At 31.5% G+C, this 14785-nt stretch overlaps 1 protein-coding gene across 3 annotated transcripts in view; it reads right to left on the bottom strand.

The window, feature by feature from the left end:
• LOC143233840 (serine/threonine-protein kinase Nek10-like) overlaps positions 1–14785 on the bottom strand; it is a 123295-nt gene that overhangs the window by 62712 nt on the left and 45798 nt on the right. For all 3 annotated transcript variants that reach the window (XM_076470604.1, XM_076470605.1, XM_076470606.1), the window contains 2 exons: positions 8633–8711; positions 7862–7904 (listed from right to left, as the gene is read on the bottom strand). In XM_076470604.1, the coding sequence (XP_076326719.1) occupies positions 7862–7904; positions 8633–8711 (122 nt within the window). The remainder of the gene's footprint in view (positions 1–7861; positions 7905–8632; positions 8712–14785) is intronic.

Raw genomic sequence — 14785 nt, forward strand, 5'->3', positions numbered from 1 at the left:
TATGGCTTACTGTCAACCCTCCATAAAAAGTGGGAGAATAGTGATGGGTTGTGATCTGAGAGCATACCCTCTGAGAGCACTACAGAGAGGGGATTACGTACATTAAACTTCCCCAGGATTAAAAAGGGAGACAGCAACTGTTCAACAAGAGCATTAAGGTATGATTGATCATAGGTCTCTCCAGGAGACAGGTACAGAGAACAAACAGTGATAGTATGACCCAAGGAAATACAGATGGCTACAGTCTCAAGGGTGTGTTGAATGGCAAAGGTAGGGTAGGCACATGGTGATCGACCAAAAATGCCACCCCTCCATGCACTCATCCATCACACAACCTGTCATTTCTGTACAAAGAAAACTGCCAAATGTTACTGTATTGGCAGGTTGAAAAACTGTTTCCTGTAGGTAAAGACACACAGAATGGTAAGAATAGATCACTGCTTTGATATCATCCAGATTAGAACATAAACCTCAACAGTTCCACTATATCAAAGTGGCCATTTTTACTTATGCATAGGCAAACTGAATGGAGAACCCTTCTGTTTTCGACCACATCTTTTTTCTTTATTTGAAAAAGGTCCATTTACCTCCATGGATACTTGGATTGATTGGGCAGGTCTTTGTAGTTGAAAGAAGAATCCAGCGACTGAGGGCATGAATGAATGGTCTTTCTGCATCTCAGGTCTAAAGAAGAAAATGTTCCTGAGGCAATGCCTATATCCAGAACCAAAAGAGGTGGATCTTGGGATTTGCTTGAATGAATTTTAGGGATAGGGATAAGTGTTAATGTTGATTCATCAATTTTTTTAACGATGGAGATCAAAAACTTTTCATAAGGTTTGAGAATGATTCTTTTGGAGGCACAGAGAGACCTATCTGCACTCCCACTGTAGTAGTGGAACTAAGTGCAGGACAGTAACTTCCGAGCCTCAGGGTAAGTAATGTTTTGAATCATCTTCAAATGCTGCACCTCTTTTTTTCCAACCACTTAGGGCAAGAATGAAAGTAGGATGGACAACAGACATTGCAATTAATGCAGCAAAGGTCTGTTTCACACTCATAGGCATTGTAGTCTTTGCCACTGCAATGAGCACATGTCAAGGAACCACAACATGATGCCTTTGAGTGACTGAACTGTTGATGCTGGAAACATCTGAGAGGGTTCAGAATATATGGCCATACCTTGCAATTAAGATAACCTGCCATGATGATGGCAAGTAGACGTAGTGATGATGATGTCAAAATTAGGACATTGATCAGCATCATAATTCCATCTTTGTGAGTGGAGATATGCCTCACTGAAGGTACTCCTTGAGGGGAGAAATCAGTGAGGATCTCTGTCTCGGAGATGCTCTTCAAATCCCTCTCAATAATAACTCCTTGTGATGAATTCAAAGTAGCATAAGGAGTATCCTCAATAGATATATCCTTAATTGCCTCTGAGTGCAAGAGTTCACTGTGTTCAAATGTAGATATTTCCACCAATATGTCACAAGATCGAAGCTTCTTTACTGACTTTGGAGAGCCTGCAAGTCCCTCTAGTCCCTTCTGAATGAAAGGTTTGTCTGAAAGAGAATGTAATATAAGAAAATGAAGTACAACAGGTGTTACAGATGTTGAAGATTGCTGCTCAGAATCTTCAAGACATGGTCATTTACCTATGGACTGTTTTTTCAGTATTTTATTTAAGGATCCACATAGAAAAGGATGTTTCGGTGCCCACTGACCCCACCCACCATGGAGCCCTACAAGAGGTCACACTACAATGCCAAACAAGGACACTGCAGCAACACCAGGGTATAGTGAGCACTATACCCAAACACCAGCATCAGATACAATGTCCACAATACCTGTTGAGAACATCCAACACTGGTACTTGGTTGACCCTAGCCCAAGTGGACCAGCCAATTATCCCTGGGGGTCCACCCCAGAGCTGCCTGTCTACAATAATTCAAAGCCAAAATGGTGTGTTAGGGTTGGACCCCTCAACCACCAGGATCCTCTCTTCCCTTCACAGGTCACTACGCATGGAAACACATGGGTGAATGTTTAGATCTCAGTGTAGGTAAACTGAAAGAATAGAACCTTCTCTGGATGGTTCCCTTACCACGTACAGGAATCCACACAGAGGGGATGGAATAAGTAAAATACTAATGGTGTTAGGATTTATATATAGCCCACCTCCAACTTTCAAAGAAGATTTAAACTTAATGAATAAATTTCAATTTTGATAATTTGTCTGATCTTTAAAGTATCCTTTAATTCTTGATCATTAAAAAACTAAATGAGCTAATTTTCATCAGTAAAAGAAAATATTGTAAAAAGAGGTCAATAAAATGTTCAAACTGTGTAATTTAACATCAGTTGTTTAATGTTCTTTTCACATTTCTCTTCAGAAGTTACAAAAATGAAAATTATGATCATTAATGTGATTATTTTTTCCTTCAAAACTTCACTCAGTTAGGGAATGATCTAATGGTATCCAACAGAATAATCCAAAAATGTTCAGATCTATTCCTGCATATGAGAAAAAACACAAAATAAAAAGGATGTTTTACTTCTACTACAACTTTATTTTTTCTTCTTACACTCTACAACAGTGAGTAAAATGTTACATAATCTTACCCTTGAAATATGAGCTTAGGAAAATTCTGTCAATTGATCTAATCTACTGCAGTTCATTGGAATGTCAGTGATTTTGTAACATATAACCACTAAGTCTTTGAAGCTGTGTTCTTATGTGAAACCACAATAATTCCCATTGTTGGGAGCAGTCAGCTCCATGTTTGTTTGTTGTATTTATGATAAAGAAACATACTTGATAAAAAAAATTATTCATACCTATGACAAGATTTCAAATATCACTCTCAATTAAAAAACATTTTTAGAAATAAATTTCCTTTCTAATAATTCTTCCTTTTTCAACTAAACTCTTTTACATTTGCCTCTGAGCCCCAGGAAGCAGTCCTGTCAGCCTTCCCATTATTTGCCACTAAAAACATGATATGTAACTCAAAAGAGTTGTTCATCTTAAATCATAAAACAAATTGCACTTCTTGTGTCCAAGTGCACAGTGTGTATATGTAGCACACAGTGACAAGTAACAAACAATAACTAAGTCAAGGTGACTATCAATAACCTGAAATTTAGATTAACTGATCCTATATAAATCAGTATTATGAAAATAGTTTGGGTTTACTGTCACAACAAAAAATGGGGCAACAAAACTTGACAAACACTCTGTGCAAGCCGTGTAAAACCAACATGTAATATATATATTGATGTGCATATACCAACATAATGCAGAGGTCAACTTGCAGCATGTGTACAAAAAACAGGTGAAACGAGCATAAGATTACAACTTACTTTCATCATTAATACAAAAAAGCACTTATTTTCGAGACTAAACTATCAAACAGAATTTAGGCAGAAAGCTAGAAAGTTAACATTTTTCTAAATTTCACACTAATACCTCTACTAACACTACAGTTACTTCACAATATTTAGGGTTTCTACTTCTTTGGTAATCTAGGTATTTATCATGCTTGTTCATGTCTTTTATACCCCACTTAAATGCCCTTGGCAATATTTAATTTGCAAAACTCTCCACCAGTAACAACGTGCCTTATATCTCGATACTGCATATAGGCACTTCCTCTCATTCAGTTCACATAAGCACTTTTTGGAGACTGAAGCCATCCCAATCACTAACACTGCCTCTCAGGAAGGGCAAAAGAGTGTTAGTAGAGGTGAGTATTATTAAAAATACATTTTCAATTTAGGAACATGCTAGCTTTCAGCAAATTCAATCTGCTGACACTATAACTAGAATCCCACATTGAAAAGAGGGGCATTAGCCATATAGAAAGCATCTGCATAGTTCAAAACAAGTATTCACTTCATCCAGAGCACAGATCTTGCATCTAGGGTAGAAACTGTGTGCGTGAATACCACTATAGGCTAGCTTCATCCAGACAGTCAAGATTTACTACACAGAGTTAGAATTAAGGGGTACTGGTATATATATTCCACACTGGTGGCTATGGCAACTGGACCACAATGTTATATACAGACATACTTCTGACTGGATCCCAAACTGTAGCCGTGGAGTGAAGCATTCCAAACCACTAGAACCAAGACAAGAAATTAAGCAACAGTGAAGCAAAAAAACTTTCTACTTAACCTGTAGAAATCTAAAAGGCAATACCCCAAGCTTGAAATAATGGGATTGTGTATGTTTTACTCAACTAAAGGAAAATAACTCATCTGGTCTGGAATTATGAACATTCATCTTCAATTCCCAATCAGGTGAGCAAGGACCCCTCATAATCAGGAAGGAAATGCTTTGAGTTCAGAATTATGAGAAGACAGTGGATCTCATTTTGTGAACAATATACCAAACTGATAAAAAAAGAAGGACCAAGCCCCTATCCCTCGAGAGATGCATCTGTGAACAGATGGATCTGATGATGAAGAGGTAGTATCAGTAGCTCAGTAGTAGTATTGTTCTGACCCAACCATCACTCAGTATTCATAACATTGCCCCTGAGTAAGAAGAAAAGATTATTTAATAGACCAGAATTCATTATCTATTGTTTGTGCAGAACCACTAAAAGGACCTCATATTTGCTCATCCCAAATGAATAAGGAATTCAAGGGATCCTCACATTACCAAACGAGAAAGAACCATTCATGCAGTAAGAAAAAGGGATATAAGTAAAAGCCTGACTGCTCTTCCCAAACCTTGTGGCCTGATGGGAGCTGGATAAACCCAACTTCAGTACATGCTGAAAAAAACACCAAAACATACAAGTTATTGTGTTGGCAATAAAATGAATTTCTCTATTCTGATAAGGAAGCCTGCCTCCATGGCTTCTGAAAGGGTAATCTGGGTGTGTGGTTCTACCAACTGATAAGATAGTGCCTAAAGTAGCCAGTCATTCATATAATGATGTGTACACAGAACCCCAAGAAATGTAGCTGACAAGCAAAAGCTTGTTCAACTCTGCAGAAAACATAAGGTGCTGATGGGAGGCCAAAAGGCAAAGCCCTGAACTGTAACACCTGACTCTTGTGCACCAATATAGAAATCAGTGGGATAAATCTGCTACAGAATGTGGAGATAAGCATCTGTAACATAGAACTTGGTCATCCAAAGCCCTGGTGTAAGATGCTATTGCAGATTGAGAAGAGGTTCCACCACAAAATGGGGAGAATCCATATATTGATTGATTTAAAATTCTTAACTTAAAACAATAAAATGTTCTTTGAGGAGTTGAAAATAATAGAACAAAAACTAGCTAATGAGAACAATTCCAACTCAAAAATTTTCATTGAAAATTACTATGCACTGAAAGCCAAGGGAAGGGAAACTGAAATTCTAAAAATTGCTAAACAGCACTCAAAAGCATTGTTAAAGTTAGTTTTCAGTTGTCATAAAGCAGTGAAGAATGAATCTTCACTTTTTTTTTTTTTAAACTCCTTAGACTTCAGCATACTCTGTCAGCATCCAGCCAAAATTCATAATTTACCAATCAAACAGTGACAGCATTCAATAACATTTGTCTCTTTGACCAAACTATGTTCTTCTTCACCTTTTGTATAAAAAGATAGGAAATTTTAAAAGCTATGGTGATGATTATTAGGACATAATTCATGATGACAAGAAACTCACTTGAAAAAAATGTATTCTAAAAAATGGCTGTTTAACGTAAAGATGACCTAAAAAAGTTGAAACCTTGTTCCATACTTTATTTTAATTGAAGTTTTAATACCCATAATAGCCATCTTTAAAATACATTATTAGTACATAATGAAAATAATTCCAGCAAACACAAAAAAATTATGGGCTTAAAGAATTAATTCTTTTATGAACCAATTTTCAATAATTCTTTTAATATTTACTTTAAGTATACTGATGAAATTAATATACCATTTTCAAGGAATAACCTGAGTTTCCAATACTTGAACCAGATTCTTACAATAAATAATCTAAAATTCCAATGTTTTCTAAAAGGAAAGTCCTTTATCAAAGCTTCCAATGAAGATTTCATTTCTGCTTTTGAGACACATGTAACAACTTATATGCAAATTTACAAGTTTATAACAAAAGTTGCAATAATTTATAGCTGAAAACAATATAGAATAAATTCAAACTTTCTTCTGCTAATTTGTGCTTATTAAAACACCATTCATCAATGCCTTTTAACATCTTTTCACATATTACAGAATTCTGTTAATTTTTGTTAAAACTGATTAATTAATCCAACATCTATACTGCATGTATTTATGTAATCTATGCATTAAATATAAATTTGTAAAAATAGAGCATTTGGTTAGACTTTTAAACATTTCATTCTTAGGCATGCAAGATCAGTTTTGTTATGACGAATTTAATTCCAAAGTTCAAGAACTTTCTAAATGTTGAAAGCAACTATATGCAATAGCCATACATTTATTAAGAGCAATTTAGTTTTACTGATGCTTACATTTTCAACTTATTTTAATTTCATAAATATGCTGCACTTTTTACAGTAATATGATATTCTAAACACAAGGAATAATACAATAGCTTTTTAATTATTTTTTAAAGATTTGGAATGACTGTTAAAAGAAATTTAGTAAACTCCATATCTTTTAATTCAAAAGCATTGTTCACAAGAATAATTTCAGCTTGATAAACAATGTCTTTCAGTTAAAAATACCTTTATTTATAAATATTCACTTATATATTAATTTTCATTTTTTAAGAAATATGTACCATATAATTGCCTCCCGCTAGTACAGCTGTATGTCTACGAATTTACAATGCAAAAATCAGGGGTTAGATTCCCCTCAGTGGGCTCAGCAGATAGCCTGATGTGGCTTTGCTATAAGACAACACACACCATATAATTGTAGTACAAATGGCTTTAAGAGTGTTTAATCTTGTTTTATCATTACATTTAACTGTATTTAACTGACCTATACTGTTTCTAAGTAATGCAAAAATGACAGAAGAAGGAACAGTTGGAAAAATATATAAAAAAAGATATAAAAGCCACATTGTAAAACAACTACATGTCAACGTTACAGAAAAAAACACAATGACTTCACAAAAAGAATTTAATAGAGCATTCAAAAAGCATGCTATTATTAACATGTGAAATAGAGAAATTATAAATACTTCAAACAGCAAAATGAATAAAACCAGATCTATCCCATCAAACATAAACAGGCTGACTAGGTGATAGCTCTAGCATACAGGATCACTACCCTTCACATAAAGAGATAATATAAAAAGTACAGTAACTATCATAAAAATAATGAAATCTCAGTTCTGAAAGATCACACTATCACAATTAAGAGCCATTCAAAAAATCATATATAGTAATTATTTCTGATGTCAAAATAAAAAAAAAAACAGGTGCACAGCAATTAGACTTCAGTTGCTGGGGTTTGCAAGAAAATCATTATTGAAGAATCTAACAAACAGTGTGAAATAATTCACTGATTAATCTACTAGTAAAAATATAACCTTGAGTCAATCATATCTAGAGATGAATCTGTTTTAAAAAACCTTAAATTTTTATTGAAAATTTGCTTTCAAGTCATTCTAATAATTAGCAAAAAAGAATAAGCTGAAACAAATCTTTTGAGCAAGTATTAGTTATCTGAAATGTAGTAACTTAGTTACTAATCTACATGTACTTTAATTTAAAAATCATGACAGAAAGAAAAATTATTTCTACTTTCTCTACAAGACTGTTTGCAGTGAAAACAAAAGTAGTCTAAAAAACAGCCACTTTAAATCTGATTCATGGCAGCATTTAAATGAATACAGAATTCCTAAACATACAAGTTTTATTCTTATTTCACATACCTGCTTTCAAAGCAAGCAAACTAGCCAACTGTTCCTCTGAACTCTAAAAGAAAAACACAGTATTATGCTAAGTGTACCACTGGAGAAACAAATGGTTTAATAAATACAATTTTTTTACCATTATATTTCTAAATTTGTTACTTTTTAGTGTCAAAGTTTCAATAATGACAACCACCCTATAAAAATAAACTGATAAAATTTGATATCCTCATACTTGTAACTAATATTTTTTATCAAAATCTATTATAGCTTCATAAACAGTTTATAATGTTTCAAAAAATATAAATGAATGCAATTTGCTGACCAAATTAACATATGCAAAATAAGAAAGAATTTACAGAGAGTCAATGCTTTTTTTTAATGTGTCTGACAATTTACGTTTTTCAAAACTGTACAGATTTTTTGCCACTTATGATTGTACAGAACTAAAGGATAAATATAAGCACAAAATACATTAAAGACTGATTATAAAATTGATGTTTATCTTTTGATTTATCTAAAATTCCAGAAGCATTGCATCATGTTACATTAAAGGAAGGTAATTAACATCCAAATTTTGATAATAAAATATTTATATAAATAAACTATGCATAATCAATTAATCATCAAGCTGAAAAACTAAAAAAACTAAAATACAAAATGTTATTTTTAAAATTTATTAGTACTATAGAACACTGACACTAATGGCAAACAAAAATAAGTTATCATAAATATAAATCTCAATTTTCTTTTAATTTCAACTATAATTTACAATTCATAAATTTTTCTTACATTTAATGTTGAACAAATGTGCTCATTTTTTGAAACAGGTGTCATTGCTTCTTTTTTCAGTTTTTCAGGTATTTTTATCCTGTTAAATATGATTATTTCTTCAAGTTGTTATTCAAATACTATGATATAAACATATATATATATTTCAAATTTGAAATGAAAAAATATTTAAACAACAAAATTACTAAATTTATAGTAATAACTACCTAATAAAAACCATTATTCACATTGCAAACTTTGTAACATGTTAAAAAAAGACCCTAATTATTTGATTCTCTGCAAATTAACTCACTCTTTCTAATACTTGCTTGCATATATAAAAATAAAGTAATTCTATTTCAAATTGATTGTGTACGAAACTAACCAAAATGGGTACCAAGATGTGTACTATCAATTTGAATTTGAAGAGATATTTAAAAACATCTGTAAGATACTAACCTTTAAAATTTTAGTGGAGTTCAGGTGCTCTGATTTCACAAACCAATCTTTTTAAAAGTAACAACTCAAAGTTCTGAATCACACTGTATGAAACATGTTTCAAAATACTTTCTAAATAATATTAATTACAGATGAAGAACAAACAAAAACATCATACAATTTGTATTAATTTTAAGCTTATGAAATTTGCAGACACTTTTATTAATACACAAACAAAAGTTATACTTTTTCATAATTTCCTATTTTTATATGTTATTAATAAAAAATCTTATAAATATTTACCATAATTGTTTTCATTAAAACCACAAGTTTTCTTTCAGTTTTTATTCCAATCTAACATCATGTTCTTGTTGGTGCATAAAGATCATTGATGCATAAACATTTCTAAAAAAGCTGTTAAATAATGTACAAAACACCATAAAATAAAAATTTTTGATATAATTAGTCAGAAAATTCCATGATATATACATATATATGTATTACAACCATAAATTTTCAAGCCATAAACAAAATACCTTAAATTGAAATAAAATATGCTGAATATTTTCAAAAAAGGATCCTAGGGTACAAGCTACAACTGGGATTATAAAATTATCCTAGGTTTTAGAGGTGACTGCAGAACTAGGACCCACACTGCAGTGGGGTTACACCATCTATCAATCTGAACCTCCAATTTGCTAGTCTCACATAAAAATATTAGAAATTAGGAGAGCGAGATGTGAGCGCACAAGCCCACAATGTCCCACATCTACATCACCCTTCACTGCCTGCAGACAGTTGTGAAAAAGTGACTGCTCTCCTAAGTTAGAAAAAGAAAAACGTAAAAAGATGAAAAATAAAAAATAAAAATAAGGTACTATCATTTTGGGGTAAGTAAGATAAAACGTAGATCTTGAAGTTAGCATTCCTGCTCCCTAATATGGTTGATGCACTAATTGACATGACATCAGTAAAGTGATAGTTTACTGTGACTCTTGTACTTTCACATGCGGCTTAAGGTGTACATCCACAGAAAGTAGTGCCAAGTTCTTAGATAATCTTATTTTTAACTAAAAATAATTTTTAGTAGAATTTCTCTGATTTTTACTTTCTTTGTATTTATTAAAGAATAATTTAATAATTTTATCTAAAATGTATTTATTAAATCCATTAACTATTAGTTTTCATACAAGCATTTCAACATTATTAATTAAATATTGTAATTTATTACAAATTTTACAATATCTGAATAACTGCAAATGACTTTGATCTCATTACTATGTTAAGAGGGTAAACCATAATTTGGAAAATCAAAATCTTTTCTCTTATCAAAAATATCTATATTGATATCCTTTTTATGAATTACTTCAACTTCTAAATCTAAATAATGCATATCTGTATTACAAATTGAATCATTTTCAATTTCTTATTCTGTTAGATAAATGGTATCAATAACATTATATATTTCAGAATTATTTATGCTAATTAAATCAATAATATATCTGAAAATTAAAGTAAAAATATCTGAGCTTTTGCATAGTTTTCAATAAATATATTTTTAACTTTTGTAATCTTTAACATTTTTCTCTCTCTCATTTTTCTTTACCAACTGAAGCACTTTGCATAGCCCATTAATAAATGAATAAGTTCCATATTTCAACAATTTGTTACCTTAATTAATAATCCTAAACAACCTTCTGTGAACTCTTTTTTTAACAGAAAAATAATTCAGAAGAGTACCTCATTGCTCCTCACTTCCTTTACTTTAACCCTTTCACTATGGGCTTGGCTTGATATTACATACACAAGTTCTTCTACACATTTGCACAAGATAAGTATTTGCATTATATATAACTTTTGATACAGTATGTATATTTTCAAAAATTTTTTTGACTTTTAGTAGAGGTTAAAAGTATGTAGCATATAAAAAAATCATATTTTTTGTCAATTATTTTTTCAAAAGATTTGTTTGTGAAAACAGAGTCTGCTTCATTACTAGTCTGAGTGCAAAGTGATTTCATGTTATGACTAAAGAAAACTATTCTTTATGCCAAAAATCTCAAATATTATTTGCATAATCTCTGAAACCTCCAAAACACATTTTAAATATTTATTTTCAGTAAGGCTTTATATTTTATGTTATTTTCTATACTCTAGCTATGTGGGGGTCTGTCACTTGACCAACCTCATAAACATCATAAAAAAATTAGGTAATAAATACAAAGTATGCTATTTTCATGCTAGCATGACTACATGTTATATCATGGAAATATACATATTTAGTCCAAGTAGCTTAAGTCTCATAACACTATACATTAACACACATATTTATTATTCTTTATTATACTGACCTTCCAGTTATGCCTAGGTAACATTACATAACATGAATTGGCATGTGCACTCATGTTATGTATCCAGTAACATAAAATTGACCTTTAGTCTTCTCTGTCTTTTAGTGGACTGGGATTTTTTAATATACAGTCACATTTAAATTATTATACATTATATATAGGTATATAGATTATTTGTATTCAAAAATGCATTACTCAACTTATTCTTCTTAAAATAAAGAAAAATAAATCAAGAAATAATGAAAACAGTTACCTCTTCTCACTATGACCTTTGTACTCAGATGTTGCTGGATGCAGACTGTTAAGCCTTTTAAAATTTTGCATGTGGAGGATATCAAACAATAATGTTTTTGGGGATTTACATATAGTCTAATAACCAAAAAAAATCATAAATATTTATACTATTACCATAACATTCCACTACAATTTTATTAAACTTAATAACTAAGCTATATTTATGTTTAAAAATATATGAAACTTTGAGCAGACTAAAGACACCACCTACTTTCTTGAAATCTTGGCTAGAAAAAACATGATAGCCTTTTCACAGACTAAAATGGCTGAGAAAACCATTCTGGAGACATTCTAAGTTGTCAATCAGTTATTCACATGTCACATATTAAAGTAAGTGTATATAAGAGACTGTTTCCAAAATCGAAAAAGGTGAATGGGTTCATTGTGTTTGATTCAGGACATAAACCACATCTCAGCAAAATAAAAAGAAATGAGGTTCTTATTTTATATTCTAGCTTATCAGTATTTGTAATTCAAGTTCCTGATTTGTACAAAATTATACTTAGTATTTTGAAATCACAATCATCTAATTTTAAACAGTGCCACATTAAATTTACCATGATTCACTAAAACTTATATTTAGGTGTGTTGTTTTAATATTAAACTTTAAATTAAGAAATTAACTCATATATAATATTAAAGTTTCAATTGCAATCTACAATTTGATTCCAAACTTATTGACATAAATTCATCAAATAGTTCAATAAAGTTTTGGATGTAAGTCAACAAATGCAATAGCATGGCCCTTGGCCTGTGACCCATGGTGAAAGGGTTAATCAATATAAAAAAGGGATTTGGGCAGCACAAATCTACCTGTTAACCATCACATTCTCAGGTGTGGTCACAGATTATAGCATAACAGGTATGCAGGTCAGACCACAATACAGTGTTCTTTATCTGTGGCAGAAAATTCTCAGAGTAACTCCAGTACTGGTGGCTAATGACTGGAGATACTACTAAACTTAGTACCCCCCATCAATACTGAAAATGGGATACCAAGTCATGAAACTAATCTTGTCAACAGTCACCTAGGGAGGATCACAAAGATTGGCTTTATAATTTATAACATAAAGTAGGTTAAGAAAGATAACAATAAAGAAAAAATATATTCCATATCTGGATTGGAACTAAGAAACATTATACAGAGAATGGTTTCCCCATCTCTAATGTCTTTAATACTGTGCTTGGACTTATATTTGAAGGTGGAATAGGTATCTGCTGAGGCATTATCAGCCATCAGATTACATTTTCTGTATGCTTTCAGAGGGTATTCCAGAGGGTACCAGCAAAGAGGATGTGCTTTTGTTTTGAAAGTTACAGAGGTGCATGTACCACATCAGAGACTTGAACAGATGAATACACTTAGAATCTCGCATTATAAATGTCCTTCCTCCTCTCACCAATAGCTTTGTGAACTTGTAGTGCTAAAATCTGGGGCTCAATTCCCAGCAGTGAACAGAGTGAAGACAGACATTTTATAGTTTTGTGCAAAAACCCACCTCCAAAAACACATTATAAAGTGACCTTGTTATTTCAAATCAAATAATTATACACCTGCTAGGAATTCCATCTTAGTTGAACAATCACAATTGGAAACAGTATGACAAATAAAATTGTAAAAATGTATTCATATTCATCAACATGCTGACCTATAGAAGGTGTTGCAACCAGCTGCTAAAGACATTTCTTCGTGGCCAATTTGGCAAGATGTAAGGTATTTGAAAACAATAAGTTAATTTCTTAATGTTTCCATAGCAGAATCCAATGAAAGGTTATAAGTCTTTCTTCTGAATAAGAATCAAGATCAGTTAGGACAAGTAACAGAATAAGTGAGAAGCTAAGGCTGCTTTCTCTTGCAGTTGTAGGTAAAAATGCTTGATCTGGCATATAAGGAATTCTGGGTAAATTAAGTATGTCAAGCACCAAGAACATAGATATCAGAACTTATTTCACTTGATAAAAAACATAAACTACAAAATGAGTTGAAGAAAAGACGACAAAGCAAACATGTCTAACTTTTCAAAAGTGAGAGAGGATATAAATTAAAAACCTCCTACTTCTTTCATTTATTAAGATGTTAATATATTATCTAGTAGAGTTGAGTGGCTCCTCCCACTAATCTATTTTTTTGAAACATCTTTTTTGTCACACCCACTTCTTTTGACTAAGTGTTTACTATTAAAAGGAAGAGCAGTTTCCCTCATGTATAAATCTGATACTCTTTTTAAATAGCTTGAAAGACAAAGTCATAATTTTGCCAAAACTGTTGAAGTGTGATGACTGAATTGTTGCTCTGAACACATTAATTATTTTTAACCACATATAGTTTGTTTAAAAACCCAGAAAAATTACAAGGATTTTTTTGTATCCACAAATATAGTAAGTTGACATTTTGCTTTCTGAAATGTATATCTGAAGTCTACAGAAGCTAATATCTCTTCACCCTTAATGTGGAAGAACAAATGAGGCTTAGCACATATGGCAGAAGCAGAAAATCTCATAATGCTGTAACTACTTGAAATCTTTGTTTTTTGAAGTATATTTTCTCATTTTTCTATTTTTTTTATAAAAATAACTAAAACTTGAGCATTTATGAATAAATAGTATTTACTGATTGATTAAGTTTACTGAAAAAGAAATAGGATTTTATAACCATGCACACAAATAATATCTTTGTACACTTATACAGTATACTGTTAAATTCCAAACATCCTAGAAGAATTATCACTACACAAACACTTGCAGTGTTTTTTGGATCAGATCTGAACTATGTAATAAATGTTTTCACAAAATAAAAGTGCAATCTTTTACTCTTGTGAATTCTCATTGTAAATACTGCAGGATAGATAAGCTGATAAATTCCACATCAAGTTTTCAGAATAAGGGTCAAGTTGACTTATTTTTTCATGTATGCTCTGTTGCTTGACAATATCATATTAAAGTGTCACATAAGCATTCTTATGGCATAAGCAGTGATTTGTTGCTTTATTTTCAATTTATTTCTACTTCAGTCATTGACAGTAAAATAAACCAAGAAAATAAATGTGAAATGTTTGAAAGTTTAAATTCTTAAGAGAATTACTTTAAAACT

Source organism: Tachypleus tridentatus, chromosome 12, assembly GCF_004210375.1.
Source record: "Tachypleus tridentatus isolate NWPU-2018 chromosome 12, ASM421037v1, whole genome shotgun sequence".
Taxonomy (NCBI): Eukaryota; Metazoa; Arthropoda; class Merostomata; order Xiphosura; family Limulidae; genus Tachypleus; species Tachypleus tridentatus.